This window comes from Phocoena sinus, chromosome 1 (genome assembly GCF_008692025.1).
Source record: "Phocoena sinus isolate mPhoSin1 chromosome 1, mPhoSin1.pri, whole genome shotgun sequence".
NCBI lineage: Eukaryota > Metazoa > Chordata > Mammalia > Artiodactyla > Phocoenidae > Phocoena > Phocoena sinus.
Genome location: NC_045763.1, coordinates 4,361,932 through 4,385,916, shown reverse-complemented (window position 1 = coordinate 4,385,916; position 23,985 = coordinate 4,361,932). Strand labels below are relative to the sequence as shown.

Here is a 23,985-nt window from a genome sequence, read left to right as displayed (position 1 = left end):
AGAACCTCTGCTTCGGCGCGGAGGCTCGGGGGCAGGGCTGTTCCGGACAGGCTGCTCCTTGGGGGCCCCGCCGCCTCCACTCCCCAGTGTGGCCGTGGCCCGAGGCTGGGAGGTCTGGGCTGGGGGACCCCCTGCTGTCAGTTGGCCATGACGGGTCGTAGTGGGTGGTCTAGGGTGTTGGGTGCCACCCCCGTGGGGATCCGAGCACCCAGCTTTGTGACCCGTGATCTGCCTCTTGCAGCCGCACCTGCCGGGCCCCCTGCCCGACCCCCGCAGGAGAGAAAAGCTGCCACCTTTCTAGAGCCACGCCACCCGAGGACAGAAAGGGAAACGGAGGAATGCCACCTCGTGGGGACAAGGCCGCCTGAGCCCAGAAGTGCCACCCAAGTGCTCCCCACGCCACCCGGGACGCACCCCTCGGCCACCTCTGCCAGGATGACTTCCTAGAAGAGATTTCATTTCTTTGTACATCTTTTGCACTTTCCTGTTGAAGACTTGAACAAGTTTGTCTTGATAAAAGTTGAGTGACGTGTGGAGGAGTCTGACTTGCAGCACATATGTCTCTCTCTGCCGACGGGTTCCAGACCTGAAGGGAAGCTCTTGGGAGCCCAGAGGCCGCCCATGGACTCGGCCCGGCTGAGGAGGGCGAGCTGCCTGCTCTGGGCGCCCTCAGTCTGCCCCCATCCCCCAATCCCGTCTGCACCGTGCTCCAGCCCCTTGCCCGTGAGGCCCCCCGGTGCCAGGTGGGTCAGGACTGGGGAACTGGCCGGCCTGAGGGTAGAGACCTGGCTGACGCCCAGGTCAGGCCAGGCTGCTTCCTGCAAGGCTGGAGACCACCAAGTATGTGCTGTCTCCGTGGGACAGGTGTCTGTCCTTGGCCCAGCCTGTCTCACAGGCCCTGGACTCTGTCGTCACCAGCGGAGGGTCTGTGGCCCCTGCCCTGAGTGGCAGGTCACTTGTTCCCCGGAGGGAAGGGGAGGGCAGAGCCTGCAGGTGTTGGCCTGGGGGCTGCCGGAGCCTTTGTCTCAGGCCTCCATGGGAAGGGGCGTGCCCTCCCTCTAGCGGGGTGTGGCTAGCGTTCCAGCGGGGAGGGTCACAGCAGCTGAGGGGAGGCCCAGGAGCCCCTGGTCCTGCCCTGTGCCCTGGGAGGCCTGTCAGCCCCACCTCCAGGTACACACTCCCCGTGCCATCTCCTGGCCGCAGATGTGGAGAAACCAGGCCACACGCTGGAGCCTGGACTTATCCCTCCCTCTCCTCTTGTCCCTGGAGAGGCCTTGATCTGGGCATTTGCCATCTGGGGTGGGCCACGACTGCCCTCGCTGTGTTCTCGGAAGGCTTGGGGAAAGCTTGGAGGCAGGGGACTGGCCCCAGTGGCCTCTGCAGTCTTCCCAGCTGGAGCACCCCCAGCTTCCTGGCTTGTTTCCTGCCAGCAACGCCCCACTGGAATCCTGACCCTCCCTCAGGCAGCTGGTGGTGCGCTGTGATGGCCCCAGTTTGGAGGAAGGGAGGGCCGGGGCCAGGGCCTGGGCCTCTCTGTGTCTGATGTTTCCTCTGGCCCAGCCTGGAAGGGAATTCCGAGCCTTGAGCAGGGAGGGGCCTTCCTGGCGTGGAGCCCTGGGTGCAGAATGCCGTCTGAGAGAGAGACAAGCTGGGCCTGGGGGTGGAGGCACCAGGGGAGTTCTGTTCTGTTCCCTGGCCAGGACTGGGGCGCGAGGATTTGCGGGTGTCTTGGGGACACAGGGCCACTGGCCAGCCCTCCCAGAGCCCAGATGTCCTCAACTGTAAATGGCTCTCCCTGAACCCCTAGAGGGCTGGACCCCCAAGGCCCCTGCCATCTCCAGGCTGGCCAACCCTGGCACTGTGGGTGGGAGGATTGGGGGTGGGGGCGCAGATGTCCAGAACACACGTGACAGCCGCTGACCCCGCCTCCCGGAAGGGTGGGGTCGTTCCTGTCCCCTATGGTTTGTCCAGTGCCATGTGTACACGCGTGGTCCTCTGACCCATGCCCCCCTGCAGAGGTTCCGGCTCAGGTCACGGGCAGCGTGACCGTCAGGAGCCCCCGACAAGGGGCCCTGTGGCTCCACCCTCTCAAGCAGGCGTCAGCCTGCCAGGCTGTCTGGCCTGGTGGGGAACACAGTGGATGCGTCCTGAATGTCAGGTCAGGGGGCACATGGAAGAGGACGGGGGATCTGTGTTGTCCCCACTGCCTCACTCCAAGGGCAGGTGGTCCTTCCCCTGCCAGCCCTTGCTCCCCAGCAAGCTTCCCTCTGCCGTTCTGTTTTTGCTCCTTCCCAGGCCTCCGCCTTTTTCCTCTACCAGCCAGAGCCAGGCGCCCACGGATGGCCTGGGCCCCGGCACTGCCTGGTCCAGGAAGGGCTCAGCTCTCCAAGACCAGCACCTGGGAGGCCTGGGAGGGGGGCTGCGGACAGCTGGGGAGTGGGTTTCTGGCTGACTGGTTTTGGAGAGGAAAAAGGATCTTAAGAATGTTTTCTTCTTGGTTTATCAAGTTATCTCCTGCCGAAAGTTGTAGTGGTGGGGAGGGGGCGTTGGCCATCCACGGTCGGTCTTCGGCATCTTCAGGCCGGGTTTGGTTTTTGCCGCGGGCAGGAGAGTCGTCACGTGCAAGCGGAAGCCGAAAGTGCCAACCCGCGCTTTCGTTTCCAGCCACCTTATTATTTAGACCAGTGCTGAGTAGGCTTTCTGTTGAATCATCTTGGGGCCACAGTCTCGGAAGGCGTAGCTGGCTGGGCTCCTGGGTGACCAGGGGAGTTCGGGCTGGACTGACTGTGTCCGGGGGGTCCCCTTGCACACGCCCACCACGGAAGCACATCCTGAGACCCCCTGTGCAAGGGGGCGCTCCCTGCAAGCCGCCTTCAGAAGCAGCTCCTTTGTATTCTGCAAGTGATGACCGTGGTCCTGTTCTGCTGGTACCACGACTCGTGCAGCCACCCGCCCTCCTGCTGGTTGGGCGTCCCTTCTCAGGGTCCTCTGGGGACTCCCTGGGCCAGGTCAGGGGCTGGCTGAGCCTTGCCCCAGGGACACCTGTAGCCCTTGCTGCCGGGTGTCGGGTCCCAGGAGCGCTGAGGGCCCGAGGGGATCGTGTAGATGCTGAGGGGTCGGCTCGGGGACGTCCGGAGTGTGCCCAGAGTGGGGTGGCAGCAAGGAGCTTGGCTGGAGGCGGGGGCCGCGGTCCGGGGCGCCCGCCCCGTGCCTGCAGCTGTCCCGTGCCGGCCACCGTCCCTGTGGAGGAAGCCGGCTCTCGCCCGTTTTATTCCAGCAAGCTTACAGTTGTGGTGCGTCAGCCCAAAGTCACTGGCTTGTGTTTTGGGATTTTTTTCTTAGTTTTCAGATTTTTTTTAAACAAAGTATTTTTTTAGGTGCGGTAACCCAGAAAGGGCCCGTTGGGTGTGTGTGTGTCCTGAACCCCTGATACTGAGCTGGGAGCCTGAGCCTCCCATGGCTCCGCTGTGCCTGGGGTTGAGGGGAGGGGCCTACCGTGCATCGGTGCGTGGGAGGTCGAGGGAGCAGACGCCTGCACCCAGGCCGGCATCTGGCCCAGCTGAGAGGGGGCCGGCCCCTTGCCTGGTAGAGCCCCCAGCTGGTGAAGGGGCCGGGGCGCTGGGGCGAGTCGGGACGGTCCCAGCCAGGCAGCCGGAGCTGGAGGCTGAGCCCCTGTGTGTAGTCACCTGTCCGGTCCTCGGGAGGATGTGTAGGAGGCTCGACAAAGACTGTAACCGACCCGGTTCCCTTTACTTTGTACTCCGTGTATGTCTTGGTTTTCTGTGTTTTAATAAATCCTTTGGGAAAGGATTGGATCAAAGAGTGTTTTCCTAGCTTCTCACTGATCTAGGATGGGGGTGGCTGGGGAAGGATGTGAGGGGGATGTCATCTGAAGCCACCTCCCACCTGAGGAGACACGGCCCCATGAGGCTGAAAGGCTCGCTGGGAAGGGGGCACCCCAAAAAGGGGTGTTCAGGGGTGGTGCCCGCCCCTCCCACCTGCCCCCTGAAACAGCACTGCTCAGAGGAACACTGAGCCCCTGGAGACAGCCCACAGGCCTCCCTGGACCCTGACCTCTGTCCCCAGGCGGGTCTAGCAGCCTCCCACCAACTTCCACCCCTGAATCACTCGGGAGAGAAGGGGTCTCGGTGCCCCATCTTTGCCTCTCCCCCAGGGCCCCTTTCTCCCAACCTCTGCTCAGCCCCCGTCGGCTGGCCTCTGCAGGGGGCAGCCTCCTCTCCCTCCCACTGCCCTTGGCCCAGCCCTGACCCCGAGGACCCCGCAAAGGAGGGGAGCAGACCCTGACGGGCTCGGGTTTTATTTTGTCATTCCATAAATACGGCGCCGCGTCTCCACTGAGTGTCATTTGGAAGTGCGAGGCATATGGCATCTCTGCCTGTGTAGGGGATGCAGTTAGCTAAAGAGCCACAGTCATTAAAGGCGGGGAGAGAAAAGTAGCACATTATTTACATGACTGGAGAGAACAGAAGACAGAGCAAGCCCCCATCTCGTCCTCGGGACCTCGAATTTGCCATAGATTCAGGGTGAAAAATGCTGGGGGCTCTGTGTGTCGTTAGCAAGGAAGACTGGTCCTGCCCTGACCCAGACTGGGCCTTCTTCCCGTGTGGGGCACTGCCAGGTGGACCCCTGGGGGCAAAAACTCTGCTTCAAGGGGAGGGTGAGAGGCTGGCTGGCAGGTGGGGCTCTTGGCGGGCTTCCCCTCAAGCAGGTAGGGTGTGGCTGGCTGGTCTGAAACCCGTGCCAGGGGGGCCCAGGCTGCCCCTCCAGGGCCTGCCTCGGCCCAGCTCTTCTGTTTCCAGGCTCTGACCGCCCTTGGGTCCCACTCCAGCACCCCCGAAGTCGGGGGACCCTCCCTCAGGAAGCAGGGTGGCATCCCCCACACCCACTTGCAGCAGGGATACAGAACCAGGCCGTGGATGGTGCCCCAGGGCCGGGAAGCTGCTTGGGTCTTTGCGCTGGGCACTTAGGCCTTGGTAGAGCTCAACCCTGGGGGCCCTTGTCTCCCTCCGTCTGGGAAACGTGCAGCCAGCGGGCTCGGCCTTCATAGGTGTGGCTCATGGGGTGGGGGGGTGGCAGTCCCGACCTTGGCCCCGACTGCACGCCCTGGTCCCTCTTCCAGCAGTGGGTGGGCAGGGTGACAGCAGTGTGGAGAGGGCCCAGCCATCTCGCCAATGAGCGGCCGGTAACCTGGCCCCTGAGCACGGCCAGCTGCTGGGACTGCCTGGCCCAGAGCACTTGGTCCCTGCCTGGATGGGCCTGGGATGAAAGCCGCCCCACTGCAGTGTCCTGTCCTCAGAGCCAGATCCCACCGTGTGATGGTGGGCAGTGGCTGGGGATTCTGCTGGGACAGGCTTGTCCCCTCCCCACACCCACCGGCTGAAGTGTGCAGGGGACTTGGTGAAGACGACCCCCAGGGGCCTGGTCCTACAAAGAGGGAGAAGGTTCCAGACTCCAGGGCCAGCACAAAGGTCAGGAGTGGAAGAAGGTCCCCCCTCCCCCCACTTTTGTGGCTTTCTTAAAGCCAGTTTCCCAGGCCTCGGCTCAGCCAGGACTGGACGGCGGCCCCTCTGAGAATAATGGCAGGGAGGGGCCTCTCTGAAGGGCAAAGCGGGATGGGCTGTGTCTGCCCAAGGGCACGAGGGCCCGTACTCGGTGCGCTGGGGCGTCTGCAGAGCCTGGCCCCCAACTCCCACCCGCCAAGGCCAGCAAAGGCTGGGTGCCGCTCAGGACTATGGGGGCTGCGCCTCCTGGCGGCCGGCCTGCCTCCCCGCCTCCATCCCTGCAGCCCCAGGCCCGGCTACAAAGGGACTGACACTTGTGAATGTCCCGCCCTCCCTCCCTGTCCCCAGTCTGTTCCAGGCTTGGGGGGAGGGGGGGCTGGTGTGGACAGGAATGACCGACCCCAGCCATCCCTCCGTCTTCGTGGGCTGTGTGGAGGTGTCCTGGGGGTGGCACTGCTGTCCTGGTAACAAGCTCTGAGCACCCAAGACAGAGCACCTCACCCCACCCACCTGGTCTGAGGCCTCACAGGGGACACTGCTCCACAGAGGCTCCCGGGGTCTTTTCCTAGACCGCAGGGGCTGCTGCTGGCTGGCCCCCAGGCCCCAGGCACACAGCACAGAAAACCCCAGGGACTCTCCCTTGTTGAAAGGGTCCCAGCACGTGCTCTCTGCAGACCCCAAGGCCACCACCCCCCAGGCGCAGCAGAGGCTGGCTACCTGGTGTGTGGTCAGCAGCCACAGTCCGGCTGAGCACGTGTGACATCGGGGCCTTCTGGGGCGAGGACAGAGGGTAGGAGGACTGGGCGCCTGGCAGGGAGGGAGGGCAGGTAGGGCCCTGGAGGGACCGGGACTGGAGCCCAGGCACTGGGGCTCATCAATTGTTTGCGGGGAGGAAGCCAGCGGGACGAGGAGCTTGAAATCAGAGCCCCCCAACTTTTTATGCGTCCCAAACTGCAGGGCGAATCTCCCTGGATCCCTGCCCCTGCCAGCAAGGTGGCCGGTGGGGGGGGCGGGGTCAGGGGGCAGCTCGGAAGGCCCCTCGGAGACACACTGGGGCGGGTGGTTGGGAGAAGGGGCTGGAGGAAGAATCCGAGGTCAGGCCCGAGGAAAGTACCTGGAGCCCTTGGCAAGAGGGGGAATGAGGGAGACCCCAGAGGGAGGCCTGCCCTGACCAGGGCCCCGCCGAGAGGCCACAGGAAGAGGCAGACCCGGCTTCCTCTTCCCTTCCCCAATCCCGGGTGGGGTTCTCGGCAGAGGAGAGGCCGGCTCTGCCTGCCCCCAGGCCCCAGCTGGTCTTGGCCTGGCCTGGACTTGAGTCTCTGAGACGGCCCATGGCTGGGCAAAAACACGGTGGTTTCCTGGAGGAGCAGAGACGGCAGGCTTGGGTGGGACTGCACGAGTGCCTCCGAATCAATGCCGACTCCCTGACACGAACCCGACAGCGGTCCTGCGAAGCAGCGGGTGGTGTGTGGCAGCGACTTCTGCGGTCTTCTCCCGGTGACATCTTGGTGCGTTGTTTTGTTTTTGAAGCAAACCACACTCTTGACTTGGCTTCAAAATAGCTTAAGCGAGCTAACAGAGAGGCTAGGAGGGAAACGGAAACCGTCCAGGCAAACGGCCGGGGGCTTCTTAGGATCTGTAGTCCTTTTTGCTGTAGGGTTTATTGCCCAAAATGCTATCGATCTCGTGGATAATGGAAGACGACAGTTTTGGAAGGACCTGTGTGCAAAGATGGGAGCTATTCAGAATCTACCACCAAGACTGGCCTGGCCTGCAGGTGAGGTGGGGTGTAACGGAGCAGGGCCCTATGGGGCCTTCCTGGAGCACAGCTCCACCCCTCCACCCCACAACATCCCATGCCTGCTTCTTATCTGTAGAAGAACTTTAGCCCAAGAATAAATTTAATCGGAGAAATGAGAAAATGAAAAAGCAAAGAAAAGCAGTCAAACGGGACAAGATAAGAATGGTTTAGCCATTAAACAAAGTCAAGGGCTTTTAGTCCCTGCGCAAGGGCTATAGGTCATATTCTGAGCCATGTCGTTTGAGCTGTTTTGCAGCCACTGAAACCCCCGCCAGGTGTAAAAAGTAACCGCATGATGACCAGACTGTAGCCAGGAAATAGGCTGCTCCATCATGCACAATTCCAAGAACTGGCCTCAGGGAAACGGGAACAAACTGAGCCTGGAACTGAAGATTAACCGTACTTAAGACAGTCAGGTGGCCCTGCCCAGATGACCACAGGACCAGCTTCAAGAGGACCGTCAGAGCTGCCTGTGCTGCTCTGTACAGAGCCTCCTCCCTCCGCCCATAAAGCACCCCTGAAACTCCCTTTTAAAAGCTCTTGCCCCCTGATCAACACGGGGAAATTGGATCTTTGGGACGTGAGTCCACTTTCTCCCCGGATCACCAGCTTCCTCAATAAAGCTACCTTTCCTTTTACACAACACTTGTCTCTCAGTATTGGATTTTTCTTTTTTTTGGCCGTGCCGTGCAGCTTGTGGGATCTTAGTTCCCCAACCAGGGATAGAGCCCGTGCCCCCTGCAGTGGAAGGGCAGAGTCCTAACCGCTGGACCTCCAGGGAAGTCTCAGTATTCGGATTCTTGAGCGACGAGCAGCTGAACCTGAGTTCTGTAACAGGGGGACATTCTTCCAGCCACCCGCCGGCCCCAGACTGTCCTGCTCTCATTGCATGCGGCTCCTGAAGCAGATGGGGGCCATGCTGCTTCTGTATTCCAGAAGGTTTGGGGCAGAGGGAACCTGCCCTGGTCTAAGCTCTGCCCCTCAAATGGAAGGACAGCGACGGCATAAAATGCAGGTTCCAGGACCAGAACACCTGATAATCCACACCCCCAAACTGCTTTTTCCAGCCGTCTTGACCTCAGCCAACAGCAACATCCCCCTTCCAGGTGACAAACCCCAGGGGTTGTCTGACCTGCTATCCCACACCTTCACATCCAGTCTGTCAGCCAGTCCTGTTGGTCCATCTTCCAGAACATCCAGATGATCCAACCAGCTGTCCATCTGCACCACGGCCATCCCTCGCCCCAACAGTGTCATCACTTCCCAGCAATCTCCGTGCTTCCCTTCTGCTCCCCAAACTTTTTCCTCCACTCAGCAGCCAAAGAGCGAGAGGGAGCCTTTTAAAATCTAAGTTGGACCCTGCCCCTCCTCTGCTCCCATCTCACTGGACCATTGCGGAAGTCCTCAGAGGGCACGCGGTGGCCCATGGGTCTGCCCCCACGCCGAGCTCATCTCCCGCCCCTGCCCCTCTGCTCCCGGCCTTCTGGCCTCACTGCTGTCCTGGGCTCGTGCCCACCCTGCGCCTTCACATCAGCCTGGAGCGTTCTTCCCCTGAGTATCTGCACTGCCCACTCCTCATCCTTCAAGCCTTTGCTCACAAGTCACTTTGTCAACAAGGCTACCCTACGGCCCCCTTCAACCTGGGTCCACGGCTCCCCCCCGCCCCGCCCCGCCCCTGCTGGACACCCCCGACCTTGCTCCAGGTTTCTTTTTCCAGAGTCCTTATCACCCTCCGACACATATTCTAATCTTATTTCTCGCATTTAGTGTTTTCCATCTGTTCCAGCTAGAAAGCCAGCTCTTCGAGAGCAAGGCTTTTTTGGTGGTTCACTGCTGTAGCCCAGGTGCCTTGAACAGTGTCCAGTATGTAGTAGGTGCTCAATAAGTACGTGCTGGACAGGTGACTGGCTGAGACCCTGAGCTCTGCCCAGGGCCTGCAAGGCTGGCGGCCCCCACTCACCTGTATTGCTCCAATATTCTCCATCAGCTGGTCTGCGCTGGAAGCGCCCAGGAGCACGGAGCTGACCCCCTCGTTCCTCAGGCACCAGGCTGGGGGGCAGCAAGACCAGAGGTGAGGGAGGCCCACCCACGGCAGGGCCCTCTCTGGCTCTGCCTAGGCCAGCCTCCTGGGCACGGGGCTGAGGGTGCCCAGGAGCGGCATGGCAAACCAGGGGCTCAGCAGTGCTGGGGGGACCCTGGCACCAACTACCGCCAGTGGAGAGATGGCCCAAGTGCTCAGGGACCCACCCCCATCCTCTCCATGAATGTGGGAGCCCGATACCCACAGCTGGCTGGTGGAGGGGGTGTGGCCCGAGCACTCAGGGACTCCCGACATCTCCCTGGGACACTGGTCTCCACCCTGCTCCCTAGCCTCTTACCTATGGCCAGCTGGGGGAGGGTGCAGCCCAGGCGCTCGGCGATGGCCTGCAGCTCCTTCAGCTTGGCCTGCTGGCGCCGGCCCTCCTCACTCAGGATCTTGTCCTTCAGCCACTGGTAGCCCTGGTTGTGGGGTGGAGGCACAGCACAGCCCACAGGTGAGGGCAGGTCACCTGGACCTCTGTGTGCATGGCACAAAATGATGATTTGGGGCACGGCGGCACGCCCCGGCCCCGGCCTAACCATGTGCTGCTGTGGTCCAGACCTGGGCAGTTGGAAAGATGGGAACCGTTGCATCTGAAGCCTGTGGGCTGTCGGGGAGCTGAGGCCAGGCCCCTGAGCCTGGACAAGGAGGTGGACAAGCCGACCTTCCCTTCTCCTGGGAGGCTGGGCGGCCCAGGAGGTGTGCCCACAGCAAAGTCAGAGAGCCCCCAGGGAGGCTTGCTGGGGGCTGGGCAGGAGTGGGGGGCAGGCCATCCTGCTCTTGAATCTGGGGCTGGGGTCTCCAGTACTGGCTCTGCCCCGGCCTGGGCAGGCCTTTCTCTCCCTGCTCCTTGACCCCCCAACCCCTGCAGCCTGTAGACCCTCCTGAGTCCTCACTCCGAGGTGTGTGTGTGCGTGTGTGCGCACGCCTGTATGTGGGCCGGGGGGGACTTGTCCCGGGGGGGCATCTCTGAGTGACACTGAAGACACCCCACAGCTCTCAGCCCAGAGGTCTCAAGGATGGGCCAGAGAAAGTGTGCGGGGTGTCTACAGGGGGAGGAGGCATCCCAGGGGGCACATGCGGATCCAGAGCAGGTTGTGAGGGCTGAACCTGGGGGGAGGGCAGGAGGGCGGGGGAGTGAGGAGCTTCTTCACCTGGGAGATGTCCCACAGGTGGGCAGCCTTTCTAGACATGGGGTCAGGCCAGCTGGGGTTCCAAGTTCCCATGCTCCGAACCTTCCCGCAGACAGTGGCCCAGGGAAGCCCCGCCCAGCACCAACGTGTCAGCCCAAAGGCCCCACCCCTCCAAAATGCCCGTCCTGCCTGTCCCCTCCCCCAGCCCGGCCGCTTCTTCACCTTCAAGGAGGCTCTCGAGTAGGGCGGGATGCCACTGTCGTACTTTCCGGACACGATACCACAGGCCAGAGGGGACCAGGTCATGGCGCCCACTCCTGGGAGAGGAAAGCCGGACGAGGTCAAACCCAGGGTCCCGAGGAGGGGAGGGGCGGGGCGAGGGGAAAGGGGGCGGGGCAGGGCAGGGTCGAGGGGCGGGGCGAGGGGATCTGGGATGGGGTTGGGGCAGGGCTGGGGAGGAGGCGGAGCGAGGGAGAGGGTGGGGCGGAGCGGGGGCGGGGCCTGGAGGGCAGGCGCGAGGGCGGGGCCGAGCAGGGGAGCCCACCTATCTTGTGGAAGAGCTCGGGAAGCTGCACTTCCACTTTTTCGCGTTGGAACATGTGGTACTCGGCCTGCTCGCAGATGGGCGGGATCAAGTTGAACTGCCGGGCAACGGAGTAGGCCTCCTGGGAAAAGCAAAGAGGGGCGTGGAGGGTCCCTGCCGGTCAGCGGTTCTGAGGGGCCTCCGGGGCAGCAGGGAGAAGACACAAAGGCATCCCCAGGAACGGCTGGCCCTCCTGCCCCTCCCCTCTCCTCTCAGCTTTCCTGGGAGCCTGTTAGGACCCCCTCCACGAGTGGAGAAAAGTGAGTGGGTTGTGGGATCCCAAGGCTGAAGGGATTTGGGGGGAAAGCACAACTCAGTAGTGAGGCTTGGGTCCTGGCGCTTACTGGCCAGGTGTCCTTGGGTAAGGGGCTCACCCCCCTGTGCCTCAGTTTCCCCATTTGTCATGAGGGTCAAATGAGCCAACAGGGTTGGCAGCCCTCAGGACAGTGCCTGCCTGTTACTGGTTTTATTATGATTGTCACTCTAGGGCCTGGACCCAGGATGATGGCAGGGGCAGAAAACACTAGGTCAGGAGGGGAAAGTGGCCGGCATCAGCCCATTTCTGGGACTTGGAGGTCAAGGCCTCCACTCTGCAGACCGGATGGGTGTGAGCTCCTGGGGAAGCCCGTCTGCCAGCCCTAGAGGCCCTTTCCCCTTTAGCTTGAGACTCAGCTTTCACATCTGTAAAGTGGGGATGAGATCCTGACACCTCAGTGAGCTCTGTGCTGGGTCCAGGCAGCTTCAGAAAAATGCCATATGATCATTAATGCCGCAAACTCCAAAGGCCGATTGATACCATGGGCTTCTAAAGTTGTCTGTAACTTGAAATGAACATCCTGCTTAATTTTTTTTTTTTTTTTGGATGAACCAGAAATCTGGGGCTCACTAGAGGAGAAACCCCCTAGCAGGGACGTGGGAAATTCTGGTGGGTGGGGCATGGGAAAGGCTGAGGTTGGGAGGAGGCCTGGAGGCAGGGGAGAGGGCGCCAGCCTGAGAGCTAGTCCTGCGAAGACGCAGTCCCCAGGCCTCTGCCCTCCCCCCACCAACCAGCTGCCTGCCTCTGAGAAGCCACCCTGCCGACCCTTCTGGGATACCCCAGAAATATTATGAAACATCTGTCACCGTCAGCTACTGATGGCTCCCGTGGAGGGAAATGACAAGGAAGGGGATGCCTTCCTGAAAATGCAGGTGAGGGGGAAACATCATGGATTATGAGATGGAAGCCCAGGCTCTGAACTGTACGGCCTGAGCATCCATCTTGGCATGGGCTGTGTGACCTTGGGTGTGTTACTTAACCTCTCTGTGCCTCAATGTCCACATCTGAAAAACAGGATAACAGTAGCACTTACCTCATAGGGCATTGTGAGGATTAAATGGGAGTCAGTCCACATGAAACCCTCAAATCTAACGGCACCTGGAACACCACAAGAGCTCAGCACGGTGGCTGGCACTGTCACCGCTGCTGAGCACTGGCTGAGCTCCAGGACCCCCACTAAGAGCTTCACACCTGTTCTCTCAGATAATCCTCACAACAGCCTCATGACGGGGTAGGTTGTCCTTGCAGTCTTGTTCTACAGGTGGGGAAACTGAGGCTCAGAGAGGTGAAGCCATCTGTCTGGGGCCACGCAGTGCTGGGATTCAAGCCCAGACCCCTGTCTGCAAGGCCTGCGGACATCACTGCCACATGTCACCCTACTGTCCCTCCCCATAGTACCCAGTTATCTGTGCATTAGGGACCAACGGCACTGAACCTGCTAGAGCCCCGGAGTCATCATCCAGGGAGCTGGGGCCGGGAGCCCAGCTGGGGGACACGCACACACCGAGAGGTCACCGTACCATGATCTCCATGGAGCTCCAGCGCGATGTGCCCCAGTACATGGCCATCCCCTGGTTAATGACGTGGGTCATGGCACGCACCGTCTCTGTCACGAGAGAAGGGGAAACCACAGGTGGGGGGGGGCGGCCGGGGGCATGGGGCCTGGCCTGGGGACATTCTGCAAATACAGGCGGGCGCCAGGAGGAGGGGTAGGGTGCTGTCGGGACGGCTTGCAAGCAGTGTACTTCCCGGCTCCGGAGTTGGGGGCGGCCTGGGTTTTCTGGGACCACAGAAAAAAGTGAGCCTCTGTCCAAGAAGCTGGTCTTGAAAACAATGTTCCCAAATAGTTAGAGGTCTTATGGAATCTTTGAAAAATGGGTTATGGATGGATTGAGATGTTTCTATGGCAGATTAGAGGGATGCAGGAAAGGTGAGGTCAAAGAATGTGACTCTAGAACGGGAGGTGTTCTCTAGTCTGGGGAAGAATGGAGGACCCTGATCGCTCAGGAAGAACCAGATAAACGGATTAAGGTTACGATCAGATTGACAGATGGCAAGAGGAAGTAACATAATTTCTGCCCATTTCTAGTCTCCCACTTGGGGCTACTCCGGACTCTCACTGGGATCTGGAGAATTGAATGGAGAGGTAAAAATAACATCTGTCGGGAGAAAGGGCAGGGTGTGGGGCCCTGGGTGGTCCCAGGGGTTGGGGGCTGCAGAGCGGAGCTCGCCTCGAGTCCAGAAGAGCCAGCTGTAGACATGGAAAGCCCCCTGTGGACCACGCCCCGACTTTCACACCAGCCCAGTATCCAGCAAGGGACCCTCTCCCCATCTACACTGTGATAGATTCTTCCTTGGACTCAAAAAAAGTTTTTTGGGAAATAAAAATCTGCCAGTTAGCGTCGCCCCCGAGGCTGTTTTGGCCCCAGGGGGATATTGTGGTTTTTAAAATTGAACTCGACCTCAAATTTTAAATGGCTCTTAGCTTTGCGGGATGAGGGGCTACCCCATCAGATTTCTCTCAGGTCCCATACAATGCTTGCAAGTTCGACTGCCCAAGGCAGCCTCACAAGTTCAGTCAAAGTACAAGTGTTTCTAAAAACAAATACCCCTTGAAAGTCCCCATCTCTCCCAAAGTGGCCACTGACATGGGACAGCTGAGGTCCCTGAAGATGGTGGGGGTGGAAGGAAGGATGGAAGGAAGGAGAATGCAGGTTGGTTCCGAGAGCTCCACCTTGGAATGGCCCAGGACCACTGGAACCTTCTCTGGCAGAGAGCGGCACCTCTGTTTTGGGGTGTCCCTTCCCATCCATCCTGGGTCCCTGAGTGTCCCTTTGGCTGAGGTCCCCTCTTTCAGTAGAAAGCCAAGGTAGCTGGGGCTTCTGGGGTGGTGGTCTCTGTGGGCTTGCCGAGGACCTCTGAAAAAATCACACCTCGGTTTCCACGCCTGTAGGCCAAGCCCTGTCCTCTCCTTCCTTCCAAGGTCAGGGACTGGGCTCTTCCCCGTGCATCCCAGGGAGGGGGTCTGGCAGGGAAGCGCCCCCCTCGGGCTGTCAGTGGGCCACCACTTTAACGGCCAACACTATTCGATGTGAAGAGCAGCCCTTGGTTGGAAGGTTGAGGGTCCCAGGAAGGAACCTGCCCACATCCGAACCCTGCGTCTGGGCTCCCAGCCCGGCCGTCCTTCTTGGGTTCTTTAGAAACACTCTTGGGGGGACCTGTGACCATGCGGTGTGACTGCCCAATTCTTTTCAGCCAAGGCTCAGGCCCACATGCCAGAGAGAGGGAAGCAGAGGACACCCCCGTTTGCTAGCCTGGCTTCTTTGAGCACAGCTCTCTTCTAACGCCCCTTCCGTGCAGAGAGGGGAGTCCAGCGGGAGCCTGGGGGCCAGGGAGCCTGTGCGAGCCTGTCGCTGGCCTGGGAGGGAGGGGGTCCTGGGCAGTGGCAGGCTGGCCGTGGAGCCCATACACAGGAGCGTGGCCCTTGGTCTTCTGCCCAAGCTTGGTGTCAGTGACACCAGAAACAGGGACAATTAGGGACAGCTGTCCGCCTCAATATGTAATGCTGTTTTACAGAAGCAGGAGGACCAAATCCTTCCAGCTGCTGCCAAAACCCATGGCATCTCCTGCTGCGTCTCAAATAATACATGGGAGGGGTCAGGTGGCAGTGCCAGTTGGCAGGCGGGAGCCCTTTCATTGTGGACCACAGCCCAGTTCCCAGGGATACAAGGCCTGCCCTTCGTGGGTGGGGTGGGGTCCCAGGGTCCTTTGGCTTAGGGGTGGGCAGAGGACCGCTGCATGGCCAGAGGCTGCCCCGGGGCTCAGAGTTTCCCCAGCTCATGTAGGTATTTTTCAAGGAGGAAAACAACTGCATTTCAATGGCGAGCTCTGGCTACATGGCATGGGGTGAGAGTGACAGGTGGCCCAGCCCACCCAGGGGACTGGAGCACTGCACGCCACTGGGGGCAGGGCAGCTGGTTGCTGGTGCCCTCACTTCTGGTTGAGGTGGGAGCTTAGCAAACGTGGAGAAGATAAAACCTGCCGGGGGCCAAAGTTCTGGGGTCCCCGATGCGTTTGCTCCTGTGGGAACCTGGTCTCCTCAGCCCTCTCCCAGACCATCTGGGGTCAAGGTTTCTGGTGCGGATCACAGCAACCCTCAAGTCAAGAGGAGGCCCCGCGGGTCACGGGTCATGGCAATGCAAGGCAGTGCGAGGAGGGGCATGCATGCGCAGGAGTAGGGGAGGAATGAGGTGACAGCGTGGACCCCGGGGACGGCGCGGCTCTGCGCCGCTTTGCTTTTCTTCACTTGCAAGGTGTTCCCATAAGGCACTTATTTCTCCTTTGTGCATTTTATGGAGAAGTTTAGTCATGGGGGCGGGGGAAGAGAGTCGTGTAAATAAAAGCACTGTCTCATAAAATGCAGCTCAGACACAGAGGTCAGTTGTCGGGCCGAGGGTACTGTGTACCTTCTATGATGAATGTCCTTGACTTGGAGGAACTAAATGGATCCCCTGGTGATAAAAGAAAGATGGAAAGAGACCAGAGTTCACAGCTGTGGGAACGCTGAGGGGCACAGTCTGACAAAGGGCACGGGGACGGAGGCTCAAATCACTTTTCGCAGAATACTCGTTTGGATAAAAAACCAACCACACACACACGTGCACACACACACACACACACGTATATATACACACACACAGGTGCATGGTATATACACAAACAAATGAAGAAAAAGTAACTTGAACATAACTGAATTTTGCAAGTCCCTGAAGCAGCAAAGCACAAATGAGAAGATGCCCGAAGCAGAAAGTTGGAGGAGATAGTGGGGGCTGAGATGGCAGGAGTCAAAGAATAAACAAGCGCCTGAGAAACCAAAACCGCTTTTCAAAGCACTGCATGTCTTTTTTTTCTCCTCTGAGTAACAGTTCATTCCCCAGAGCAGAAGTCCCCTAAACCCTCCCAGTAGAATGTGGGCCATGATTGAAAGGACGGAAAAGAAGGCGGCCCTTGCAGAGCCATCATACTGGGACTTAGCTACCACTGCACACAGCTCAAAGCCAGGATGGGCGCGGACCCAGAGCAAGGATGGGACTCAGCCCGGAGGCGCTGGGGTGCACGTGAGGGGTCGAGCAGGGGCTGAGCTCAGGCCCGCCCCCCCAGCCCTCCCCACGCGGGGAAGGCCCCACCCTCCAGACCCCCAGGCCTGGGTGCCCAGCGGGCCCTGCGGCGGTGCCATCAGAGCCTCGGGTGCAGGGCTTTCTGCTCTTTTTGGAACCGTGACTCCCGGGCAGTCAGTGCTTCCGGGGAGAACGTACCTTCCATGGGCGTGTTGGGGTCCGGGCGGTTGGCAAACACCACGTCCACGTACTCCAACTGCAGCCGCTCTAGGGAGGCTTTCAGACCTGGGGGAAGGAGTGGGGAAGGACTGTTACCATCTTCACAGATATTCCTGGGCCCTCGTGCGTGTATGTGTCTCAGGGAGCAATAGATGAAAGGGACGAGGCCCCTGGCACCAGGAGCTGTGGACGGCAGGGCGCATCTGTGGGCACGGGCCACCTAGGTGGAGAACAGCCATGAGAGAAGAGGGGGCACACCCCAAAGGGGGTGGGGTGGAGTCCACAGGCCCAATGTCCTGTGACTGCACGGAGGGGGCCCTTCCTAGAGTGGCCCGGGTGGAACTGGGAGAGCCAGGCCACCTGACACGGAGGACAGCTGCGTCGATCATCTATGGCACCGAAGGCCAGTGGGACCCGAAACGCATGAGTACTTCACAGCGGCTCAGAACAGAGCTGCAGAGTGGAAGTGCTGGGCTGTGGGACGGGGAGGGGCGGGCAGCAAGGCCTCCTAATCATTTGATTGTCAATGGATTGACTGTATTACTTTGACGACAGTAAACGTGGGGAGAAGAGGCACGGAGATAATACAAACCAGGATGAGTGAGACATCCTGGCACCTCCACCCCAGTGCTCCGTGTGGTGAGGCCCAGGCTGTGTCTGACACACACCCTCACCTGCGTCCTTCCCAATTCCACTAACCCCAGATGTGGGCATTCTTACCATGCCCATTTTACAGATGCTGCCACAGAGGCCTGGGGAAGTGATGTCCCTTGCTCAGGGTCACCCGGTGGGCACAGGGCCTAGCCTAGATTGAAACCCAGGCCTGTTTGTGTCTTCTCAGGGACAACACTGCCTACCCCAGGGCAGCACGGGCCCCGCCCACCCATACCCCTGTCCCCTCCCTCACGACACGGAGGGCCCACCCCATGTGAGCCTGGGTGAACCAGAGCACGGGCTGTCCCCAGGCTCCAGGCCTGTAGCATTGGTGGGGGAGGGGCACTGTGCTTTCTTCACTTTCGCATCCACGGGAAGATGCCATGGGTTTAGGGGGCTGTGTGGAGCCAGGGCCCCCCTCACCTTCTATTATGTGCTTCCTGGAAAGGCCCCTCTCCGTCTCGGCTCTGAAAAGCAGGCGACAGCACGTGTGATATTGCGGGCGGTTTGGGGGGAAATGTTCATGACGCAAAAGTAGGTCAGCTCATGCCACTTGTAGTCTGATTCCACTTTGGGGCTAAAACCACGAGGCTATGCGGATTTGCTTGTGGAGATGACCTGGCAGAGCTGGGCTGCCTGCCCGCCACCCTGGGGAGGTGGGGCTCAGCGGGGGATGGAGGCTTCTGCTTTTCAATTTGCCCTTCTGTCTGGCTTGGAGTTTTTTCTTTTTTGGCTTGGAGTTTTTAAAAATGAATCCCATTTCTAATTCCTATGAAGCCCATTTTGTCCAGCCCCAGAGAGAATATGGGGCCGGATTCCTGGAGGATGGCAGGAGTGGTCTGTGGCCCAGGGAAGGTGGAGTGATCAGGACAGTTCATGAATTTTCTGTGTTTTCCAGAAATTTTTAGGATGTTACCTTTGTAATCAGAAACAAACCAACCCACAAAAGTAAAAATAAAAATGAAACAAGGTTCGAGTACAAGGCAACTCAGACAAAGCTGCTTTTCTGGAACGTGACGTCCCTCAATAGGGATGGCACGAGCCAGGGCAGATGGCTGCACAAACACCAGCCCACCCCCTGCTTCCGGCACCGGGAGACAGGAAACTGTGCTGCCCACGTGCTGTCCTCCAGGAGGTTCCTGAGGTCCAGGACAGACCCCGTGCAGCCTCTGTTTCCCCAGGATAACTACCCCCTCCCCAACCCCAGGGGCCTCCTAAATCAGGGGTGTCTGCAGACCTGGCCCCCGGCCAGGGGCATGGTCTGCCCGTTGTACCTACTTTCCTCCCCAGAAGATCTTGGTGGTGATGACGAGGCTGGATCGTCTGCGGAACAAGAGAAGGAGGGGTGTTACTGGGCATGATTCCTTGGGGTCCTCCCTCCCCCCACCTTCCCCACTGCCTTTAGCTCTTACACAGGGGTCCTAAACCCTTCTCATCCTGGAGCATAGGGTGTGAAATGGGGCGCCTCTCTGCCATTCGATGTTTGGGGTGCGCCGAGCCCAGGGGCCTGAGGCTCCCCATTGAGCCAGGAGACAACCCACAGATGAAACTAACCTGTGGATGCAACTAACCATGGAACTAGGGTTGGGCAGTGGGGGCTGGAGGGAGACGGAGTCTAGTGTGATGGAGCCTGGAGGAGGGGGGACACTCGGGAGAGGGGAGGACACGGCTCAGGGAATAGAAGGCAGCTGCTGCTCCCTGGGGACTCCAAGGAGGTCAAGTGTAGGGGCTGGTGGGTGGATGGAGGGCTCTGGAGAGGATGGAGCCAGGCAAGGGAACAGGCTGTCTGGTTCTTCCTCTACTGGCTGAGACTGTTTCAGAAAAGCTGTGTGTGGGGCAGCCTTGGGGAGCGGCCTGTGGGACACTGAGGTAGAGGGAGGCTAGGGTGGGGCTGACCCGAGGGGCAGGCAGGTGATGTTCCTGGGGGTTCGGGCTTCGGTGGCTGAAAGCCAGAGGAAAGGGTATAGAGTCAGGTCTCCCGCTGCAAATCCACAAGAGGCAACGCTGACACCTTTGTGACTTTGCCTTGGAGGGACAGGTGGGCGGGGGTCATGATGGCCCCTCCTGGCCACATTTGACCTTGACCATTCCCATAGGAGGGTGACAGTGTCTCCTGGGGTCGTGCTTTCCTCTAGTTGGGGGGTGTAGGGGGAGGACTGCTCAGGAAACAGCTCCTCAAAGCCAGGAGCTCCACTGCCGCCAGTGTGGCCTGCCGCGGGGGGCGGGGGGGGGGGGGGGCGGGGGATGACCTAACTGGAATCTATCTCCTCAAGAGTTCAACTAAGATGTTATCAGGGCCCTCACTAACAGGCGCAGTTTCCTTTTAACTGCAAAGTGAGCAGGGATACATTTTGGTATCAATTAGAGCTGAGAAGAAACAACATGGGTGGGGCAGGAGGAGGGGTGTCACTCATCCAGGCCCCAGAGGTTGGGGGAGACTCTGAGTTTGTGCACTAGGGGAGGGGAGGGGAGTGGGAGGGGGAGGGGGAGGGGAGGGGAGGGGAGGGGGGGGAGGGGAGGGGGAGGGGAGGGGGAGGGGAGGGGAGGGGAGGGAGGGGAGGGGAGGGGGAGGGGAGGGGGGGGAGGGGAGGGGGAGGGGAGGGGGAGGGGAGGGGAGGGGAGGGAGGGGAGGGGAGGGGGAGGGGAGGGGGAGGGGAGGGGAGGGGGAGGGGAGGGGGAGGGGAGAGGGGAGGGGAGGGGAGGGGGAGGGGAGAGGGGAGGGGAGGGGAGGGGGAGGGAAGGGGGAGGGGAGGGGAGGGGGAGGGGAGGGGAGGGGGGGAGGGGAGGGGGAGGGGAGGGGAGGGGGAGGGGAGAGGGAGGGGGGAGGGGAGGGGAGGGGAGGGGAGGGGAGGGGGAGGGGAGGGGAGGGGGAGGGGAGGGGAGGGGGGGAGGGGAGGGGGAGGGGAGAGGGAGGAGGGAGGGGAGGGGGGAGGGGAGGGGGAGGGGAGGGGAGGGGGAGGGGAGGGGAGGGGGAGGGGAGGGGAGGGGGAGGGGAGGGGGAGGGGGAGGGGAGGGGGAGGGGAGGGGGAGGGGGGAGGGAGGGGGGAGGGGAGGGGAGAGGGAGGGGGGAGGGGGAGGGGAGGGGAGGGGGAGGGGAGGGGAGGGGAGGGGAGGGGGAGGGGAGAGGGAGGGGGGAGGGGAGGGGAGAGGCCCAGCCTTCTAACTGCTTCTGACTTTGATGAAAATAAAAACACACGGGCCACAGGGACCCCAAAATGCAGTCAAGCGCTCAGCCTGGCCTGACTCCAGGAGGGTGGGCGGGAACTCTGCTTGACACCAGACACAAGGCTCCTGACCGGCTTTCCGGGGGAGGGGGGAGCTCCCCCCCTCGCCGCGGTGCAGGCCCTGGCTCCCGGGGTGGCCACCCACAGTGTGAATGCTTGCACCCCCTGCAGGCCGCATGGGGCTGCCTCTATTTCTCTATAAAGAAAAATTCTGGAACCGCCAGGCCTTAGACAGCTGGGCTGGTGGCACAAGGGTGATGGGGCCAACCCTGGGTGCTCCACCGGAAAACAGGAAGGAACAGCCACCGGATCCTTGCCCGGGGGGCCCTGCCCATCCCACCCAGGACCCCAGGGTGGTCCTCTTCCCTCCCACCAGCCTTCTCCAGCCTCTTCCCTGTGCGCGTGCGCCCTGGGGATGGAGCACAGAGCAGAGTAATTACCTCCATCCCTTCTTCTTGATGATGTTTCCTAACACCACTTCAGCCCTGCCAAGAAGACCGAGACATGGGGACTTCATTACAGCGTAACAGAAACACCAAACCTCGCCCCACCTTGACAATCAGCCACAGGATCCCCTCTGTGAAAATGCCACTGGGGCCGGGGAGCCGGGCTGTTAATGCCCTTTGGCTCGGCAAGCTCATTCCAGAGCAAGGAGAGTGCCTGGGAGCAGCTGGGTTACTCCTCGTGGAGGTGGCCGTGGGCGTGTGCCACTTGACCCAGCGATGGCAGCTCCGGCTCCTGCGGAGAAGGAAGGAGCAATGTCCTGCTTGGCAAGACCAGCAGCAGACTGTGGCCCTGGCCCGTTGGAAATTCACCGGGGAAAACGCTCGGCCATGCTACATGAGTGAAGTTCCTAGACACGTATATTTTTTAAAAGGTAACTTATTCACCAAGGGCATCCTCTGTTTGCAGAGACAATCAACATGTACTCAGGGCTGAATTTCCAGCCAAGTGCGTGCGTGTGTGTGTGTGTGTGTGTGTGTGTGTGTGTGTGTGTGTATCCCTCTTGTTTCTTGCTTCTGAACAATAGAGAGACAGATGCCATGCTGACCGCTCTCTGTTGCGCTTGGCCTCCCTCCGGACCCTGCACCAAACTCAGGCCAGCCAGGGTCATGCGTGGACCATTCCAGCCTCGCTTGGCACTGCAGCGCTGGATTAACTTTTAAGAACTTTCTGCTCGTGGCGAAATGTTTCTGAGCAGAAAACGACAGACGGAGAACCATCCATACCCAGCGCTACATTCCAATTATAACAGCGCCTGAGTCATCCACTCAGAAATAACGGGTTCTAATTTGTGAGCTGCTTAGCATACACTCTGAATGCTCTTCATTTGCGGTCAAGATGCACAGAAAGTCACTCAGCCCTGGGTCTCTTCCTTTTATTCCTGGGTCCCTCAGTGGTGGCACAAAAGATCAGGAAAGGAGGAAGACAGGGGAGCAGGCAATGGTCCTGGGGCTACAGGAGCTGTAGGCAATGACTCACCCGAAGCCTGTTGCTTTCGGCTGTGAATTCTCCTGGCCATGAATTTGGTAAGCCTCTGCCCAGTGGGGGCACAGAAATCCTGCAGCTCTCCGGGAAGTGCCCAAAGCATGAGAAGCAGGGGCACTCAGTAAGACAGACGCTTGGCACTCTGGTTAGCAAGAGGGACTCAGCGTGCTGGCCCCAGCACGCCAGCCCCGGCTGTCCAGTTAAGCTGGGGGAAGTGAAGACAGTGACGCAGACAGTGTGGCTGCCGTGAAAGGGGGGTGCTGGGCCTGGACACAGGGCCATCTGGAGTTGCCTTCCTCACGCTCTCCTGGGCAGCAAAACGGAGGCAGGCGCAGGGCCAGGGAACAGGCTGGGGTGCTCGGGGTGGGGGGGACGCCTCTGGGCTTGGCATCTGCATTGGGCTTTTCTACCTCTGACCCTTCGGCTTAGCTCATCTGTCTGGAAAGCATTTCGCTCTGATGGAAAGCAGCTGCCGGTTTGGAGGGGTGGGGAGGGAGCTGTGGCATCAGGAGGACAGAGGGCTGCTGACAGGGTCTGGAGGAGATTTGGGGGTCCCAGTGGAGGCCCTCGGGGCTGTCAGATCATCAGAGCAGGACTTGAGCAAAGTCCCAGCTGGGGTCCTGATTCTCGGTACCCTAGGCCCCATCGAGAGGTAATAACCCGGAGCCTGCGAGGCAGGTGCTGGCCCTGCGGCTACAGTGCACGGGCGGTGGGCCAGGCTGAGCAGCCCAGCTGATGGGAACTTGGCTTGCCCCAGGCAGCAGGGGGCCAGAGGGAGGACAAAGAGAGAGCCAACAAATGATTTCACAAACAAAAGCTGACTTTTGGAAACCCGATGCAGGAGAGTGGATGATTTGATTACAGCCAGTCTTTAAAACTGAAGCCAGCAGCCTTGGCTGAAGAGGGCTTTTACATAATTGAGTAGGAAAATTCACTGCCAAGATGGGAAGAGCAGCTCCCTGCTGCGCTCCCCTCAGCAGACCCTGCTCTCCCCAGCTCCTGAGACGCCCTGCATTCCCTGCAGCCCTAATTGCACCATTAAGATGTGAAAATATCAGGCATGTGGGGCTGCCTGCACTTTGCGGGCGCGGCAGGAGAGCCCCCCGGACTACAGCTTAATCACGGCTCTCCCCCAACGCAGCATCTTTGGCACCAGAAGGGATGTGGTCATCTTGCTGCTTGAACACACGGGAGTTTAGCAAGTGGCCAAATGCTCTGTGATTCTGGCCCCGTGAAAACACCACCTCCCCAGCCGTTTACAGTTTAGAAAAGCAGGCAGAGTGGGAGGTGCAAACCCTGTGGGGAGTAAGAGCCCCTGGAGCAACAGAAGCTCCGGCTCTTCCCAGGGAAGCTGTGGTTGGCCTGCATCGCTTCTTCCCGTGAAAAAAGGCACGTACTTGCCCGCCGCGTAGACTTCTGCGGTATCGAAGAGGTTGATGCCATTGTCGTAGGCCAAGGTCATTAGCTGCTCTGCCATCTGAAACGAGAAAACCGGGGCTCTCACAGGCGGCACCATCTTGCCAGCCCAGGGGGAGGGCCCGGAGGCTCCAGAGCACAGCCTCGTGGCCTGGGAAGACCCCCCGTGTGCCCAGGCGGCCCTGTCCCCGCCGCAGGACAGGCCTGGAAGCAGCTCAGTCACAAACCCATAGAGAAGAAAGAAGACAGAATGAATGCAGAAACAGCCTCTGGACTGTGAATTTCTTGTGAGCAGGGACCCCACCTATTAGGTCATCTCAGGGCTTAGCATCTGTGCTGAGTTGAATCGTGTCCCCCAAATTCATATCCACCCAGAACCTCAGAATGTGACCTTATTTGGCAGTGGGGTTTTTGCAGATGTAATTAGTTAAG

General features: G+C 60.1%; 2 protein-coding genes across 14 annotated transcripts in view; one reads left to right on the top strand and one right to left on the bottom strand.

Moving 5' to 3' along the window:
- Nucleotides 1-3,810, top strand: part of CHD5 (chromodomain helicase DNA binding protein 5) — a 66,455-nt gene extending 62,645 nt beyond the window's left edge. For 3 of the 5 annotated variants that reach the window (XM_032627552.1, XM_032627579.1, XM_032627542.1), the window contains one exon: nt 242-3,810. In XM_032627552.1, coding sequence (XP_032483443.1) covers nt 242-447 — 206 coding nt within the window. In that variant the 3' untranslated portion in view covers nt 448-3,810. The remainder of the gene's footprint in view (nt 1-241) is intronic. The other 2 variants (XM_032627570.1, XM_032627562.1) reach the window with 2 other exon arrangements.
- Nucleotides 3,811-4,302: 492 nt separating this feature from the next.
- KCNAB2 (potassium voltage-gated channel subfamily A regulatory beta subunit 2) overlaps nt 4,303-23,985 on the bottom strand; it is a 96,782-nt gene continuing 77,099 nt past the window's right edge. For all 9 annotated transcript variants that reach the window (XM_032627591.1, XM_032627619.1, XM_032627643.1 and 6 more), the window contains 11 exons: nt 23,535-23,614; nt 21,090-21,134; nt 18,704-18,748; nt 17,849-17,892; nt 16,751-16,837; nt 12,956-13,041; nt 11,081-11,201; nt 10,759-10,853; nt 9,702-9,822; nt 9,284-9,372; nt 4,303-7,241 (listed from right to left, as the gene is read on the bottom strand). In XM_032627591.1, the coding sequence (XP_032483482.1) occupies nt 7,152-7,241; nt 9,284-9,372; nt 9,702-9,822; nt 10,759-10,853; nt 11,081-11,201; nt 12,956-13,041; nt 16,751-16,837; nt 17,849-17,892; nt 18,704-18,748; nt 21,090-21,134; nt 23,535-23,614 (903 nt within the window). In that variant the 3' untranslated portion in view covers nt 4,303-7,151. The remainder of the gene's footprint in view (nt 7,242-9,283; nt 9,373-9,701; nt 9,823-10,758; nt 10,854-11,080; nt 11,202-12,955; nt 13,042-16,750; nt 16,838-17,848; nt 17,893-18,703; nt 18,749-21,089; nt 21,135-23,534; nt 23,615-23,985) is intronic.